General features: G+C 33.7%; 2 protein-coding genes across 2 annotated transcripts in view; both read left to right on the top strand.

Moving 5' to 3' along the window:
* LOC121369970 (extracellular matrix-binding protein ebh-like) overlaps positions 1 to 4,145 on the top strand; it is a 58,993-nt gene extending 54,848 nt beyond the window's left edge. Inside the window, exon 15 of the mRNA XM_041495052.1 lies at positions 2,235 to 4,145. Coding sequence (XP_041350986.1) covers positions 2,235 to 4,003 — 1,769 coding nt within the window. The 3' untranslated portion in view covers positions 4,004 to 4,145. The remainder of the gene's footprint in view (positions 1 to 2,234) is intronic.
* Positions 4,146 to 4,307: 162 nt separating this feature from the next.
* Positions 4,308 to 14,916, top strand: LOC121369971 (golgin subfamily B member 1-like). Its single transcript, XM_041495054.1, has 7 exons — positions 4,308 to 6,941; positions 7,733 to 7,879; positions 8,746 to 8,855; positions 10,289 to 10,448; positions 11,512 to 11,572; positions 13,963 to 14,017; positions 14,784 to 14,916. Exons 1-7 carry the CDS (start codon positions 4,308 to 4,310, stop codon positions 14,914 to 14,916), a joined length of 3,300 nt encoding a protein of 1,099 aa, XP_041350988.1.
* Positions 14,917 to 18,681: the final 3,765 nt, after the last annotated feature.

The following is an 18,681-nucleotide window of genomic DNA, read 5'->3' on the forward strand; positions in this document are numbered from 1 at the left end:
ACCTGTATATACTTATTATAACTGTACATTATGTAATACTGAAATCCTTGATATTATCTTTAAAATATTAGTTATACTTAAAGGGACTGTCAAGTATTTGCTGCCATTGTTACGTAACGTCTATCACATTTGGAGCCTTATTTGATGACTAAAATTCATTATTAAAGAATTTTCTTCTTTAAAGTATCAGTGACTATAAAAAAAAAAGGGGGGTGGGGTGGAGGTTTGTCATCCTAATCATTGAGTAACCCAGCCTGGATTTTACGTTCCCATACCATTAAGTTTGTACTTATGAGGGGGGGGGGGGGGGGGGGGGGGGGGGGGGGGGAAACAATTACAAAGAAAATTAAGAAAAAGAAACTGACTGCTGCAAACATTAGCACACTGCTACAATGTATGACCAGCAATGCCTTGAATGTACTTACATTCATATTCATATGTTAATTTTGTTCTTTTAAGTTAAAAAAAAAAAAAAAGAAAAAAAAAAGGCTAGATTATCTGAATGGCTATAAAATCTGAATTGTCCCTTTAAGTTGTACAGGTTATAAAAATCATAAACCTGATACTTAATACTTAATGTATCTGAATGAAAAAATTCATGAATGAATGGATGAATGAATTCACAAAAATATACATCGGTTATTTGGTGTTAAACAAAGGTAAGTATATGAATATGATCGGAGACCAATGTAAATGTAAGTGTAAGTTCTTCATGTACAGATAGTTGATGTATCTAGGGGGAAAATGTATATTTTGACCTGAGCATGAACAAAATGTATAGGCGCTATATAAAAAAGGTGATTGTGAATATTTTCTATTTAATTTACCTAATTGTAAAATTTGAGCATAAATTACATAAGTATACTGTAATAATGGCAATATAGTTTTTAAATACATGTAAAATTGTAGGTACATGCACACACACACACATATATATATATATATATATATATATATATATATATATATATATATATATATATATATATATATATATATATATATACCGGGTATATATAATGTATACACACATGTATACACACATGTATACATCTATTTAGTCAACAACATGGTATAACTGTAACCTTTTTCCATTTCTATTTCTATTATAGTTGAGAAATCTCTGCTAAGGAGATCCTTCAACTAGGTAGTATAATGTTAGTCCAAAGCATTGTCAGATCTATTGCTATAAATACTATCAAATTCATCAGTTCCACATGATTCTTACACAAGAGTATTCACTGTAAATTATAATTTAATATATATACACATATATATATATATAAAGGTGTAAATTAAATACAAATATGGATTTTCTGCTTGTGTAGGACCTTATTAATATATAGAACAGATGATTTTCCACAGGTACACATGTACATTAATCCAGTCATGGTTATTGTGGGAGAGTGATATCCCTGTTAAGTCAACATTGTGCTCAAAGCTCTGAATAAGTAATCTTCATTTGTACCAGCTGCAACATATGGTAATCTGTAATCAATATCAACCTCGATATAAATATGTGTATGTATGTGTGTGTGTATATACATGTACATGTATAATTACATTTTCTGTTAACTGGAATAGTTTACTAATTTGTCATATATTATTGAGCTATTTTAGGAACATTTTGATAATTAATTTTGACATATTAATTAATTTATATACTATAAATTGCATGCTTATAATTGCTAGTACATGTATTATGTAAAGCTTACATGGTTAAATTAGACTGCATTATTTAGTGTGATACTACAGTTATCATGATAGTGTAACTGGATATTCTTTAGCTTTTTATTATGTTATAAATTCATTAAAATTATGTTGAAGTTAACGACTCATCTCTGTGTTTTTTTGAGATGGCTAATTTTTTATTACTTACAAATTGCACTCAATGTCTCGAGATACTGTTTCAATTTTGAGTTTAGTTCCCTTTTTGAATACACAGTTCAGTTGAAAGTTCAAAGTCACTTTGTGCTCTTACCACCATTTGTTTTATTTTACTGTTTATACTTAGACATTTGGTTGCTTCCACCAGTTTGATTTTAATATGAATACATTTTAATGTAATTTAAAAAAAATGATAGTATGTCTTTAATGTGTTAACAAACGATTAAGAGTTGTAGTGTGAAAATTTAAACACTTCACAGTAGTGATGAATATATTATATATTTTTAATGTTTGTGCAATAATTTAAATGTTATTTTATTCTTACTATCTATGTTTATTTTATTCTTTATCATTGCAAATCAGTTCTTCGGAAAAAGAGAATTCACTGTCAAATGATGTGCAAAAGCTAGGTGAGCAGCTGCAGGCTAAGATGAATGTTGTGGTGGAACTGCAAAGCAAGGTAGAAAATCTTCAAGAAGCACTAGATGCAGCAAATGCGAAAGGGGAAAGTGCAAAAATTCATTTCAGTGAAAAGGAACAAGAAATGGTGGATGTAACTCAGCATATCAGTGAACAGTTGCGCAGCAAAGCTGATGAAATTGTTAATTTACAGTCCAGTTATGAACAATCTCAAAAACACCTTACAGAAATGACTAAAAAAAGCAAAGAGAAGGATTTAAAAATCAATTCCTTGTTGGAAAATATGCAAGAACTAGAAGAAAGAATTAACCAGATTTCTGATGTCGAGTCACAGCTTGAGGCACAAGCAAATAAACTTGAAGCAACTCAAAGGCTTCTTGAATCTAGGGAACTAACAGCAAAGAAGGCTCTAGCAACTGTTAAGAAGTTGAAGATTCAGTTGGAGCAATCTAATGAAAAGTTAGAACAGATGACTTTAGAAAGAGATGAAGCTAAGAAAAGTGAAGAAACTCTGAAAGAAGAATTAAAAAACCTAACATCACAATCTGAACATGTATCTACTCTTTCCAAAGATGAGGACACACCTGACACTCCCAGCATTGATGAATCTGAAAAATCAAAAGAGCTCGAACAACAGGTTCAGACATACATGGAATACTCCCAGCAGCTCCAGAATCAAGTTCAGTCACTCACTGAAGCATGTCATACTGCTGAGAAGCAGCTTGGACAGAAACAGTCTGAGCTTGAAAATCTTCAAGAAACCAACACAACACTTTCAGCCCAACTCGAAGAAATTACTACAGAAAAGGAAAATCTGAAAACACAGTTAACTAATATTGAAGTTCAAAAGACAGAGCTTGCTGCAATGAGAGATCTGCAAGTGAAAGATCTGAATGAGACTATTCAGGAACTCCAAGGAGCTGTTGATTTCTACAAACAATCACATGCAGAGAAAGAAGAAGCAGTTATTCAGTTGATGGCTGTAAAAGAAGCATTGGTGAGAATGCAGGCAGATCTTGATGAAAAGGGTAGCATTATTGAAAGTCTAATGGAATCTCTGAAGTCATCTGAACAGATAGCTGTAGAAAGGGAATCTCTTGGTGATCAAATGTTGGTAATAGAAGAAACCATGAAATCACTTCAAGAGACTGTGATATTAAGAGAAGAAGCTTTGAAACAGTCTGAGCAGGCGGTTAAAGACTTCCAACATCAGCTTGAGGAGAAGATTGCAGCTATTGCACAACTTGAGCTGGATGCTGTTACTTTACAGAAGGCCATTGAAGAAGCCAACTCAAAGTATGAGATAACTGTTACAGAGAAAGACTATTTAAAACAAGAAGTTGCTTCCTATGTCAGTCAAATAGCAGACTATCAGAAAACACTGAGTTTTAGTGATGAAGAAATAAAATCACTAAAAGAAATAAATGAAAAGCTACTTTCTTCTTCTCAAATTGAAGGTGAGTGTACAAACCATAATGAGTGTCATGCTAAGATAACGGATCTAACCAAGAAACTTGAGGAATTGAACAATGAACATGTAAAACTATGTGATAAGTACAGGGAAACCGAGGAACAGTTGGAAAAGTCGGGATCTTCTGTTGAAGACCTTAGAAAACAGATTGTCATCATTCAGAATGAAAAGCTTGCATATGGTACAAGCTGCTGGTACATTGCAGGGGGAGGAATCATCGCTTAGGTCACAGATTAATGCATCCACAGAAGAGAAGAAAGATTCTGTTGATAAAGAAGAGAAAGTCCTGGTGGAAAAAGAACAAGTTTCTAGTTACAACGATGAACAGGTAGAGCAACTAACGACAAGAATATCTGTTCTGATGGAAGAAAATCAAAAGCTTTTACAGTCTCAGAATATAAATGAATGTGCTAATTGTGAAAGTTTGAAACTTTTGCTTGAAAATGTAAAGACAGAAAAGCAGGAATTGGAAACTGAAAGACATCATCTGAAAACTGAATTTGATGCTCAGGTTGAAACCATTAACAAAATGCAAAAGACTATTGATGACTTGCAGAATTCTGTGAAGAATCTTTACACAAAGTTAACTGAAACTGATACAGAACGAGGAATGCTTCAAAATGAGGTCGAAACATTGCAGGGGGAGATTGCTGGCTTTGAGAGAAGTGTTGCTGATGCTCAGTTTGGGGAAGAAGAAGCAAGAGAAGAGTGTAAGCAGTTGCATTCACATATTGAAAAGCTTTCTAATCAGAATAAAAAATTAGCCAGTAAGTTTGATCTACTTGAACAAGAACACAACAAACTTAAACATGAAAACGAACAGTTAGAACTGAAGGTGGCACAGCTATCGGACTTGAACATTTCTGGACTCTCTGTGTCAGATTCTGGAATTGCTGTGTCTGAAAAAGCAGAGATAGCTGAGAAGACATTTGCTGCTCATGTTGCATCACCTAAAGTTGTTCATGAGACACTGAGCCAGTCAGGCCAAGCATCTGTCAGTGAGAATGAACAGCTACAAAAGGATTTGGTAGATCTGAAGAAAAGATATCAGGAACACCTCACAAACCATGAAAAAATCAAGAACAAACTCCAGGTAGCTGAAATAAAGGGTGAGAAAATGCTAGCTAAACTCAAGAGTTTTAAGGTGAAAAATGAGGAACTTCAGAAAGAGCAAGATAATTTGCAAATACAGTTGTTGAAACAGCAAGATGTTTTACGCTCCAAAGAGCAGCATTTCAGTGATGAGAGGCAGCATTTACAGGAGCAGCTCCATAAAATGGAAATTGACAATAGACAGATGTATCATGATAACATAGACTTGAACAGTAGGGTCTCTGATCTCAGAACTGAGGTTGAAGGCTTGAAATCAAAGCTTGATCTGCAACTGGTTGAGACACAACAAATTCAGACTGGTGATACAGACATCAGAAGCAAACTTGATGAAATTACAAGGGATAGAGATTCTCAAATGCAGAAAGCTGATCAGTTGGAGCAAGAAATTCATATTTTGAAAATTTCTCTTGAGAAAGAACAGGAACTGGTGCAGGAGAATTTGTCCTGCAGTGAAACATTAGAACGAGAGCTACAGAGTACACAAAATAAGCTAAAAGATCTGCAGAATCATTATGATATGGTTGTCACAGATAATAGTGAATTTCAAAACATTGTTGAGAGTCTAAAAGAAGATAGTAAGAAACTTAAAGGAGAACTTGAGGAAAATAAATTTCTTCTACGTAAACAGCAAGAAGATGTCGTTGCCAGCGGTCAACATTCTGAAGACCTACATAATCTGCAGAAGAAATTAACTGCTGTCGAAGATGAAAACAACAAACTTGCAGAGAAACTTGTGTCTGTTCAAAAAGAAAAACAACTGTTGCTTCAGAAGGTCACTGAACTGCAAGAGCAGCAATCTACAGTGAGTGAACTGCAGAAGAACATTATTTCACTTAATTCAGAACGAGAACATTTAGAAGAAGAAATTGAAGGAATTAGAGAGGATTTATTGGTATCAAAGAAAGAAAAACAGTCACTAAAAGAACTGAACGATGGCTTAAATTGGAAGATTCAAGAATTGAGTAGCCTTGAGACAGACATTAGGGAAAAAACTGAAGAACTGGATCATCTTAGGAGTGAAAATAATGACCTAAAAGATCAAGTTAGTGATCTCAATCTGAAGATAATGGAAGTCGGTGCACTTGAAAATGACCTAGAGGTCAATATGGCAGAACTTGTGAAGCTACGAACTGAAAATCAAAGCATGAGAGATCAGGTTGATGGTCTTAACTGGAAATTGGAGGAATCTTCAGCTTATGAAGAAGAGCTTCAGTCATCCAGAACTGAATTGAATATCTTGCAAACTAATTTCACTTCCTTGGAAAATGAAAAAAATATGTTGGAGGGTGAAGTGGAGTCCTTGACCAATACGATTGAAGATTTGAATTCACTTGAAGCTCAGCTAAACGAATCTGAAGTAGAGTTAACAGAGAAAAGACAGAAGATAGATAGTCTCACAGATGAACTAAATAGGCAAAATCAGCAGGCAAAAGAATTCATTCAGATTGAGCAAGCATACAGAGATACAGCAGAGAACCTTAAGAGATCAACCTCAGAAATTAAAGCTCTACAAGGACAAGTAAATAACTTGAAAAGTAAAGTTACTTCCTTGATGTCTGTAGAAAGCGAGTTTAGCATTTTGAATGAACAGTATAACAAAGTATTAAAAGACAACAGTAGTATGGTCCAGCAGATCGACGATTTGAATGATAAAATTCAGGAACTTAGTAGTGTGAGCCGTGAGATCAGTTTTAATGTGGAACAGAAAGAACATCTGGAAAGAGAAAAGGAAGTCTTCCAGAGGAGAGTGAATGAACTTGAAGGCCAAGGCAAATCCATGACGGATGAGAACTCGCAGCTACAGCAACAGCTGTCTGAGCTTCAAGCAAGGTTGCAGCAGTTGGAGTTTGATAATAAGACGCTGAAAGCACAGTTAGATGTAGCAGCAGCTGGAAGTGACCAGATGAGCAAGTTCCAGGCAGAGTATGACAAGCTGCAGCAGCAGTTCTCAGAAGCTATGGTCCAGAAAAACGAGGTGCAGTCGGACCTGAACCAGGCACTTCACAGCACACAGCAGAGGGAGGCACGCTGTCAGCAACTTGCAGTGCAGGTGAGTCTTTTCATGTTAGCTTGGTTTTTAAGTTCCTCTACCATCCTAAGCACACTACTCTATGAAAAACTATGTTTTTCGTGTTAAACAGTTCAGACGAGATGGGTGATTAGAGTGGCTAAGATGTATACATTTCTATTCTGTACTAAAGAAAATGCTAATAAGAATGTTAACTTTTTTAATCTCCCATTACCTATGTATGCTAATTGTAATATGCATACTTTGCTGTGTATTTTAGGTACAAGATACCAAAAAAATTAAAAACAGTGCATAGTTATTGTATTAATAATATAAATAGTGCAGTAATTACTTTGTTTTAAAATGTTGTTCCTTTAACAGTTTGTTGTTTTATTCAAATAATCAATGGCAATTCCATGGTGACTGACATTTCAAATACCTATATTTTCATCCTTATTGCATCCAAGTATATCTTGCTCATTTGTTTATGATTATAAGCTACTTAACGATAACAGAAAATTCACAGGCTACCTTAGTAAACTTTTGTGACCATTTTGTTAAATGTGACTGATGCTGCAAAACATTAACATTTTTGTAATGTCAGTCACAATCAATTAAATGGACATCAAAAGCTATTTCAGATAGTCTTGTGAATTTGTATTTAAGCATTATGTAACCTGTGGCCTTTTGATAGGAACCTAATAGCAAGAAATGCAAAAGTGACCAAAATACAGGTGTTTCAAATTCAAAATTGCCTGCTATAACATCAGTCACCATGGAATTGCTCATATTCTGATCGACACTTAATATAAAATATTGTATTAAATGTTAAGGTGAGTCAGCTGGCTGAAGACAGAGGCTACCTGAATGTGCAGCTTGGCAAGTTGTCCAAGTCTCTGCGAGAGAAGGAACAGGAGTGGCTGGCTATGCAGCAGCAGTACCGTGAACTGTACCAATCACACCTCAACACGCAGGCCAAGGTAGGCCTGGTACTGACGTGTACTTTCTAACATTGTAGTCTGCCATCTTAGTTTGATGAGAAAAACAAGTGTTGACAGTCTGATATGTAACTGACAACTTCACTGCCATTTATTAACAATAACTTGTTACGTGTTTAGGAATTGACAGTACAGCTGTAGTTGACAATGTTGAGACTGTGTCTGTGATTGTTAAGTGCATATTTTACATGTTTAATAACAAAAATAAATTTAAGAATTGTGGAATATATCTACTGTAAACCAGGAAAAACTGAACGCATATAAATTTTGCATTCTCACCCAACATCAAGTCACAAAATTTATACAAACACATTATTTTTGTTACAAATATGCAACAGTTGTTTGTGATAAATATGCACTAAGGTGAAAAAAACATGTCACAATATTTATTCAATTTACAGTACTTACAAGATGATACCATCAGAAAAAAAAAAATCTTATATATATATATATATATATATATAGAGAGAGGATACTCCACAAGGGTGGTATTCTTTTTATCATCCATGATCATTCTTTTCATTTGTGACAATTTGTAAACAATTCTTTGAAACCTATAGAATGTTAAAATTTTACCAATCAAGATTATAAGAAGCGATATCTCTTAGGAGATATCTCAGATTATAGTGCCATCAATATCTCCTACAGAAGCCTCTAATGGATGATAAATGCTTCTATAGTGTAACCTGTTTAAGCATGTAGGTATTTTTGTATGACCTCTAAGTACTAGTTTAATAGTACTAAAAACAATTTTATATTTGGAAAAAAAAAGTCTATATAATAGAAATAGAGTTGTATTTTTTAATGAATGTGTTTATTTTAATTACCAGTATTACATTTATTTTTAGTTTTCGGAGATGGAAAGAAAAACAGTTAGTGAGTCTCTTCAGAGATCGTCTCAGGCTGAAACAGCTGTGAGCATACCAGACCAAGACGAGCTTCAGGTTTACAAACACAAGTAAGCTTTCTTTTATAACATTGGCAAATTACAAAATATATTCAGAAACTTTGATTATTTTATAATATAGTAACTAAAGAATTTTATTACCCCAGCAGGCACTCATAATGGGGAAAATAAAAATAATGCATTGGTTTAACGTACACTAATATTGGACGATTTGACGCCAACAAACCAATCACCTTGTCGGTACTAAATATGACGTCATCATGATTTGTCAAAGCACACACAATGACGTCAAGTAGTTTAAAGCATCTTTCTGGTTTTAGTGTTAAACTTGTAATAAAATGGTAGTTTAATGTAATTCATTATAGATTTTTTTTTTTTTTGCAGAATATATAGAACTTTGGGTTTTGAAAATTATCTGTGAACCGTGAATATTATACAAAGTTAAAGCAATACCCAGCACAGTAAAGTTGTTTACGTCATTTCTATATACATGGACGTGTAGCCAATGTAGGCTATATCGAAAATAAAGGCTTAAAAAAAATAAAAAAAATAGCTGGGGATAATAAATAGAATAACAAACTCGGTACCAGTTATTATCAAATTTATGTCCCTCGTGAAATAATTTTCACTTGGGACATAAATTTGATAATAACTGGTAACTCGTTTATTGTCCTCTATTTATTTTACATAAATGATAGCACACTCTTACTTAAATATGAATATTTTATAATAATTATGTTTTAATTAAAGAACATTCCTTGTTTTCATAATTTTTGTAATGTAATAGAAATAAATTTCTCATTGTATTAATGTTCCATTTGCCCTCAATACACTCAAGCTTTTTCCTGTCTCAACAAATGCCATTTGTGAATAGATCTTGTCATCCAGCTATAGAGCAATTGCTAATACTTGCATCAAATGATAATTGTGACATAAATATATCAGCTGAGAACAGGATTGAATTCACATTACAAAACATGCTGTGCAGTGAATTTTATATAATAATTATACTAAAATTACAACTCTTGTGACAAAAAAATCAATCCATATAGTTCGCTAACACGCTAACAGGATTGATTTTCTTGAAACTCGTGTTAGGAAAAAAAATCTACAAAAGAATTTGTCCAAGCAAATAGTGTAGTATAGTCTGTTCTCTTATTAATGAAATCAGTGTTATCATGATTAATTTGAAGTATGTACATGTAATAAAAGGAAACTCCACATTACGAGCCTTCCATAAAGTACATACACACAAAATCTGGAATTTTTTTAAACACTCCCTCCCCCCCATGTTTGATCATAACCCTCAATCCTGGCACACACTTTGTACGTAATGCTTGACCCCCACCCCCCCCCCCCCACCCCACACACCCCACCTACCCTCAAGTGTACCTACTTTATGGATGGCCCCTTACAATATGAAGCTCCGTGAGGTGAATTCCATTGTGTAAAGGACAAACTAACTGATTGTTATATTTTCTCAGACTGGAGTGTTGTGAGAAGGAGCGTGACTCTGTGAGCCAGGCCGCTGTCCAGCTGGAGAAGAGTCTGCTGCTGGAGAAGGATCAGCGACAGCAGATTGAGAAGCTTGTGGGTCAGCTACAGGACCAGCTCCAGGTGCAGGCCTCGTCCATCATGAAAGAGGTGAGCACTTACACACTCTGACAGAGTGCTATATTCATGTATGCTTCAAGACAGAGCTGGACAGTTTCTTACACACTGATAATGTTATAATTATTTACTTTTCTGCTTGAGAACAAAGCTGGACAGTTTCTTACACACTAACAGCATTATAATTATTTACTTTTCTGCTGGAGGACAAAGCTGGACAGTTTCTTACATACTGACAGCGTTATAATTATTTACTTTTCTACTTGAGGACAAAGCTGGGCAGTTTGTTGTTATTGAAAGAAACATACAGTCAATAAGATTATGCAGATAATATGTGTCCATGTTATTTGCAGTGTGCTGGAGTGTTCTGGGCCAGGGATTATAAAATTTCATGGTCTAGACTCAAAATGACGTAACATGTATGCAATTTGTTTCGTGTTTAAGTCTCAGTCTTGAGTCCAGACACGAAAAGTTTTGTAAGCATGGGGCCTGATATCTCTGTTATTCCAGACAAAAAATGTCAAACAGGGGAGCAGTTCACTAAATAGAAAACCGATAACTTTCCTTAAAAAGATGAAAGGTGAGTGCGAAAACCCTCACCATTTTACTTGTTCGGGTGAGTTGAAGGCTTGCATAAGCCACAGTTAGCCTGTTATGGAGAAACATAGTGTCATAAGCATTCATTTTTTATGAGGAGGTGCTGTTGAAATAAATGTATTTGTGGTATGCATGGTTATTGTACACATTTTTCGATGTTTTGATTGACAGTCATTGAAAGTGTGTAGTAACTTTAACATAAAAGTTCAAATACTTGTCTTGTCTTAATATCCAGTTTTCACTAGAAAATGTACCAAAGACAGTAGGAATAAAAGAGAAAGGAAAGGAATATTTGTTTTAACAACATCTCAACATTCATTATATTCTGTGACAATTAGGCATTATCCCTGAAATCGTGAGTTCAACAAGGTTTTGGATGAAAGATGCTAGATAGTCTGTTTTTCTTTGTGGACCTGAGCTGTATCAGCCCTGTCCAGCTAACCATATATACGCTAGAGTTTTCTTAATCGTTAATATTTGATTTCTTTTTACTTGTTAGGTGAAACTTGATATGGAAGAATTTGAAGAGTCGAGAATAAGAGAAATCAGTCCAATGTTGAGTAAGTCTTTGTTATTTTGTTGTTACTAATATTAGATATACTCAGTATAAAGAATGAAAACAATATGATTAGAGGTAATTTTAAGGACATTTAGACAACACTTTATATCTTAATTGGCATATATCAAGCTCAAGATTTTTTTGGTTTCATTTATCATGTTTTTAAAATTAAATTTTCTTTTCGTCTATACACTTTACGGCAATCTGGTTGGTCCAGAGGTGCTTACTTTTTTGCGTTCATATTTCGATGTCGGTGGCCAAAGATATGTAGGAATCTTCATGCCTGAAACTTATTTGTAAGCATTGTTTTATAGCTGTTGGCAAAAATTAAACAGTTCCCCCGAAAGTGTAAATATCTGACACGTTCCCTTCATTCATTCATAAAATATAAACTAAGTAAAAATGCACATAGCTAAGACTAAAAAAATGGTATCACTTATCAAAATGACATCATTTACCAAATGATGTCATTTGGAAATCACCTGAATCATACAGTGTGCCCATAGTTTTTTCAGTTCATACTTTCATGAACCAAAAAATAATTGCAGTCAGTTCTTAAAGTGCTGTGCCAGACCATACACTAAAATTTCTAATTCCACAATTAAATGCTTTCTTAATTCATTGCAATAATATTTTACACCGATATGTAAATCAATAATTACGAAAATGTCCCATAAAAGTATTAAAACATCACTCCCATAGAACACTGCCGGAAACGACCGAGTAAAATTCTTGGTAAAAACATTTGCCTGTAAATAGCCGTGACGTCACGAAGGGAACACGCTTCACAGAAACCTACCACGAGATGACTTCCAGCGCAAGCGAAAGTGGGACCATCAGTGACTGCCAAGCTTGATCATGCGATTCTTCTTTCGATGATGAATAGTGTAGTAATGACGACTGGACTAATAATTGTGCAACACAACAAATAATGCCTTATCAGTTTGAACCTGGAACATCTTCCGACGAACCACCGGCCTGACAGATGACGATGAAAATGGTCGTGGAGACTACCACTAATTTACAACTTTTATTCTTGTTTTGTTCTTTAACTTTTCGTGCGAATTATTTTGCTACACTGTATGTTCTAATACTTGTGATGTAGTAGAAAAGACGATAAATAACTCTTGAATTCTACGAGTCAAGTGGACCCGATTTCAGTAATTTTAAGAAATAAACAAAAACGACTTTTAGTCCGTCCCATCCCTCTATGAAGATGTTTTTTTGTGTGAATAATTTCAGTTTGATGTAAAAAAAAAAAGTAAAAGTGTTTTGTAAATAACAAAACAATACTATTTTTTTGTGTGCAGTTGTGAAAACAGTCTGCTCAGAAATAAATAACTTATAGCACATTCCATAGTATGAAAAAAAGTTTTCTCTGTGGGAGGTATAGTAAAATTAATTTAATGTATTTATAGTCTGTTTTACAGGGAATGCCTTTTTTCATACTATGGAATTTACAAGTCATTTATTTCTGAGCCGATTGTTTTCTAAGATGCATACAAAATTAGCTTTTTTTTTTTTTTTTTTTTTTTTTTTTTTTTTTAAAAAAACCCTACATTTTTGTAGGATGGGACGGACTAGGCTATAGATACTTACTTGTCTGTACTTTATTGTTTTAATGTTCTCGAACTGTAAAGAAAAATCTCACAAATGAACGAGATGCAAACGACAACAAATCGGATCTCGATGATTGCACGAACCGTGCATGAAAAAACAAACTGACCGAAGTTGAAAGCATAACGCAATTTAGGACATTGACGATATGCACCCCAAGGTCGTTTCAGTGTGGATGGCGTCGGCTTGTTGTCATTTGTTTTATGTCGCAGAAAAATTGTTGGTACAGCATTTTTTTTTAAAAGCCATAACACATGGTATTCCCATATCTCGCTTAAGCCGACAAGCCTATTCGGACAAATCGAAACTAAAGTGTCTGCTGTCGCAACGGTCTCCGGCATTTTCTTCCTGTCCAGTATTTCCACGTTGTTTTAATCAAATTCACACACAGCTTTCTCACAGCAACATTACTAGGAAATGCGTGAAGACTAAATTTATCGGCTTTTGTATTGCTACAGCCGCCAACAACACGCCGTTTAACCATAATAAACACAAAAGAAGCAATGAACAATGGCGCTGACTATCGAAAAGAGTTCCCTTCGTGACGTCACGGATAAAATCTTACGGAAATTCCCGAAACGAATTCAGCTGGTTCTGTTTTTCAGGGCAATATTTTTAAAGGGAAAATATACCGGTATATCATTTTTTGACTCTTTGTTTTTTAAATTTTCTAATCATATTAAATAATATCTTGATTGATATAGCTCAATACATCATACATCTGGCACAGCACTTTAAATAATAATTATTTTTGTTGATTTGTTTTATTTTCAGCCCGCCATGGCTTTGGCTACTGTCAGCGTTTCCAGAGATGGCTCAATGTCAAGAAGTATGTAATCATTTTACTAAATGGCAATTCATTGTTAAAAAAAACAATTAGTAATTTATTAATTGATGTATTATTTAAAGATTATAAACATGGGTCTAGGTAAGAACTGTTTTAATCAAACAAAATTGCTGTGTACAAACTAGCTGTGGTATAGCACATTATTAAATTTATTTAATAATTCGCTATTTGAAATTTTACACAAAGTAAATTAAAAGCAACAGTTTTATGAGTCACGGTTTAGGCTGCATTTAGTTGATTAATTATATATGAATTTAAGCAGAATTTTGTGAATATATACCATAATTATATTCAACAATAACTAATTTGAGAATTAACAGGTACAGTATGCCTCGATTTGTTTTATGTGTTGGTGTAAAAGAAAACAATGTGTCTGTATATTTGCAACAAAAATAATCTATCAGATTGCAAACAGTATTTATCATCAAAATCTGTAAAATACAGTGGACACTTCATACAATTTATTACACTGGTAACATCACAAAATATAATATGGTCCTTAATATTGTTTTAATTAAAAAGGTATACTAACAAATTATGGACTATGTTATGGAACACCACTGAATTAATGCATTTTGCCTTATGTTCTGCATATCTGCGCATCTAATACCTGCTTCTTGTGCGTCACTCTTTTCGTTTTCTGCGCATCAGTACTAGCACTAACAACCGTTGGATTCTGCTTGCTCTCCTTTCACTCTGCTGTCTACAGTGGGCTGGTAAAAGTTGCCACATTTTGTTTTTACTTCAGGGAATACTTGTACTTTTCCAGCAGACAGCTCACCCGGATGATGCGGCTGCGTCCTGGGATCCGGACACTGCTGTGGGCGTACTTCATCCTCCTCCACATCCTCATCGTTTCCTGCTTCACCGGCTTCATCTGAGCGGCAGTGCTCGCAGTCGGCCATGAAGAACCAGCAGGGTTACAATTAAACTATTAATAATGCAGGGTTCATTTAAAACAACTACATAGAATTGTATTCATAAAGGTGTATAATATAATTATATTGAAACAGCAACATATAATTGTATTCATAAAGCTGTATATAAGAATTATATTGAAACAACAACATAGAATTACATTCATAAAGCTGTATAAAAGAATTATATTGAAACCACAACATAGAATTGTGTTCATAAAGCTGTATAAAACATTGTATTGATAAAACTATATGGAAGAAATATTTTGTAATTTTATTATTTTTCTAAATTAATGTACCCAGCATAATATAATCATGTGGTGACCAGTGGTAAGAATTTTACATCCAGACATCATATATGTACAATTGGTCCAAAACAAACTGCTGTAACAACATCTGAACATTCCAAAATGGTACTAGATATGTGTATGGAAACCTGTTTGTATAAAAACCTATATTAAGTACCGGGTAACATTATCTGTCCCGATTTCAAACACAATACTGATCTGATAGTGGAGAATTCATAGTAAAATAATGTTCACTCCACATTGTTTTTTCCATATTGCTGTTGACATTATATTGTCTGTTCAACATTGTATTTGATGTCTTTTAACTCATTTTACTGTAAGAATTGCTTGCCTTAGTCTAAGAATGGTTAACATTAGCAATGTTACATTATTGCATTATGGTTGTACGAAATGGATACCATTGTTATTATGTGATAGCTTTGTGAAACATACACTATTCCTTCAAGTATATACATTATAGTGTGTCATAAGCAAATCACAGTTTAGATTCTGAGGATTTGCAGGTGGTAATATTAATCTTCTTGTTGATGTGAAAACAGGTTTACTATTCTATTGTTAATGTGTGGAAGAACATATATTTGAAACTAATCTACCTGTGTATGTTCTTTCTACAACATTTTGCGAGTTTTTGTAGCAGTTCTGTGTGAATTTCCGTAAACCTATATCACAATATATACTGGATGGTCGTGTCACATCGCGAGCCTCTGTATAGTCCAGCCATGGTCTGCCACCAAACATTCAATCGTGTCCAATGCTGTTGGCCGACTAAATATCAGTTACAGATTACTCGTTTTTCAATATTCACTACACCACATGACTCTACTCAACAGATGAGTTGCATCGCGTCGTATAATGTGATCTAGGCTTCTGTTTAACTAAAAGGATAATAGGCTGCACTCATTTAAAGTCGGTCATAAATTAAAAAAATTCTGTTTCTTAATTTCTTTTGAAATTTTGTTTTGTCTCAATGTTAGTGTTTATATATGGTGCCGTTAGTGATTTGTACATTGTTATAGCCTTTGACAACTAAAGTAGTGATTAGTACAGGGTTGTTATGTGATGAACATCACAATGGGTTTTTTGTTTTAGTCGAGTGATTTCTTGTAATCACACTATTTATTTTGTTTGTTTTGTGTTTGTAATGATAGGTTATTCCAATTTAGGATAGTCCTGGAAAACATTTGAGGGTAAAGACACACATGTGTAATAACTAACTAAAAGTTGTTTTCACTACATGTAACATAAACAATCATTGATGTAATTTTTACTTATGCAGTTACCCAATTAGCATCTTTGTGTATTTATTTGATACACATATATAGAAATATTTTAAACCAAATATGCCCACTTGCCACATCAAAAGATCATACATGTTCCTTCTTCATCATTTTCCATAATAAGTGTAATCAACCCTTACATGCCCATAAATGAAGTAATTATGGTCACAATATTGGACAGACATTGAACATTTCTGATGTTTTGCTACAGTGGTTTATATAACCATTACACCATCCTGGTTGAAATATTAATAAATATGATTTTTATTGGAACATGTAACCATACATCCACATAAAAGCATTAATAAAAATAATATTCAGTTTCTAAAAAAAAGTAATTTATTCCTTAGCAAAGTTTACACAACACATTTCTGAAGAGTTTCCAGCTAAGTAAAAAATTACATTTTGTAGAATTATGAAAAGGCTTGTGAAGATTAAATAAACTTGACACTGCATTTTTCACATTAATGTAGCAGCCATGGAATTGTTAATGAGTGAAAGACATGCTGCTGTAAAAGATATTTTACTTTTTTCATTACTAAGCATTTGATCTAGTTTAGGGATGTGCATAGGCTTTTTAGGTTGTACTGTATAGTAACAGTAACAAGTAAGCCTATAAATTATTATATCCTTAGCATTTCATTGTTTGTTAAAATTTGTTTGTAATATAGCGACTGATTTTGTTTTTTGTTTTGGTAATACCATATGTGGAATAATGTTATCTATATATTATTTAACGTTAATTGGTTTTAGTGTTCAAGATTTCTGTACCTGTGTTAGTGTGAATGTTTTAAACCTCAACATATTGATGTGTTGACAGTTGCATGTTAATTTTAAGAAACCAAATATGAATTCTGAGACATTGCTATAAGTATAACCCAATAAATTGTTCTGTTCATATAGCATTCTTGCTAAACAGCAGTTGATTCAAAAAGAGGTCTCAGTCGCAAATAATACCTAAAGATTAATGGTGTATCAGATTTTCCAAATGAAACTACAGTATTTTAAAGAAACAAATACTTTTAGTCTTCATTCCATTTTATTTGTACAACGAATGGATGTATATTAGGTCCATTTAATAATTAATAATAGGGTAGATACGGGAAATGACAAATGTCTTCTGTCTACTATGAATGTGTAGATTGCCTCAAGCTAAATCAGGCACTTGCATGTCAGGTAAAGAGGTGCACTGTTAGATATTTATAAACAACTGCAGCTCGGATAAGTAGCAATTGTTTATGTGTACAAATACCAGTATCTATTCCTCAACACTTTAGTGTACAATAGAAAATGCAACTGATTTTCTACAAAAATGTGGGTTGCTAATAATATTATTTCAGTCCCTTGAATAAAGCAGGTGATATCCCAAACCTTTGACAGTGGAGATTGTTTAATTGTTACATTATCAGCAATATGTCGTTACCATGAAATTGATACGACATAAAAAGCCATTACCTGTAGGTAAAGGTCTGTAATGTTTGGGGTGTTGTTGGGTCGTTTTTTGTGGGTGGGTTTTTTGTTGTTGTTTTTTTGTTTTGTTTTTAGGGGGGGGGGTGAAGGTGTGGTTTCCCCACACATACACAGATAAGGATTTTGCACTGTTTGGAAAACCTTTATATTTATGTTAATATGTATATATTAAAAGGTTGGTTTGTGCTTTATTGAATGTTTGAGGTTTGAATCATGATTGAAAATGTTCGTGTGATCATGAGAACAAAAATGTCTTTCATTCAAATTCTATTTTTTACTTGGCATACATGATGCTGAAATGTAATTAAATTTGCAGATGTATATATTCAGTTGCAACCACTGTAGTATTTATGGGAGGTAAATGTACATGAACCAATAAAATATTGGAATTTTTAAAACAATGTGCAGTTTGTTTTGTGTATTATGCTTACATAGTAGTAAATTAACAAAAGGTCCAAAAATAATAGACTTCTTTCAATAGTTAAACCACCAATACATGGGTTTATATTTGTATTACTATATTTAACTAGCGACTGATAGGTTCTATGTTCATATCCTGATCCCAGCTCTTGAAAAGATTGAGCTTCAACAGCTCAGTTTGGCAGTGTAAAGCCAGTGTACCAACTTTGGTCTCACTATCCATTAATTCAGTCTGGTACTTGGCACTAACGACC

Source organism: Gigantopelta aegis, chromosome 4 (assembly GCF_016097555.1).
Source record: "Gigantopelta aegis isolate Gae_Host chromosome 4, Gae_host_genome, whole genome shotgun sequence".
Classification (NCBI taxonomy): domain Eukaryota; kingdom Metazoa; phylum Mollusca; class Gastropoda; order Neomphalida; family Peltospiridae; genus Gigantopelta; species Gigantopelta aegis.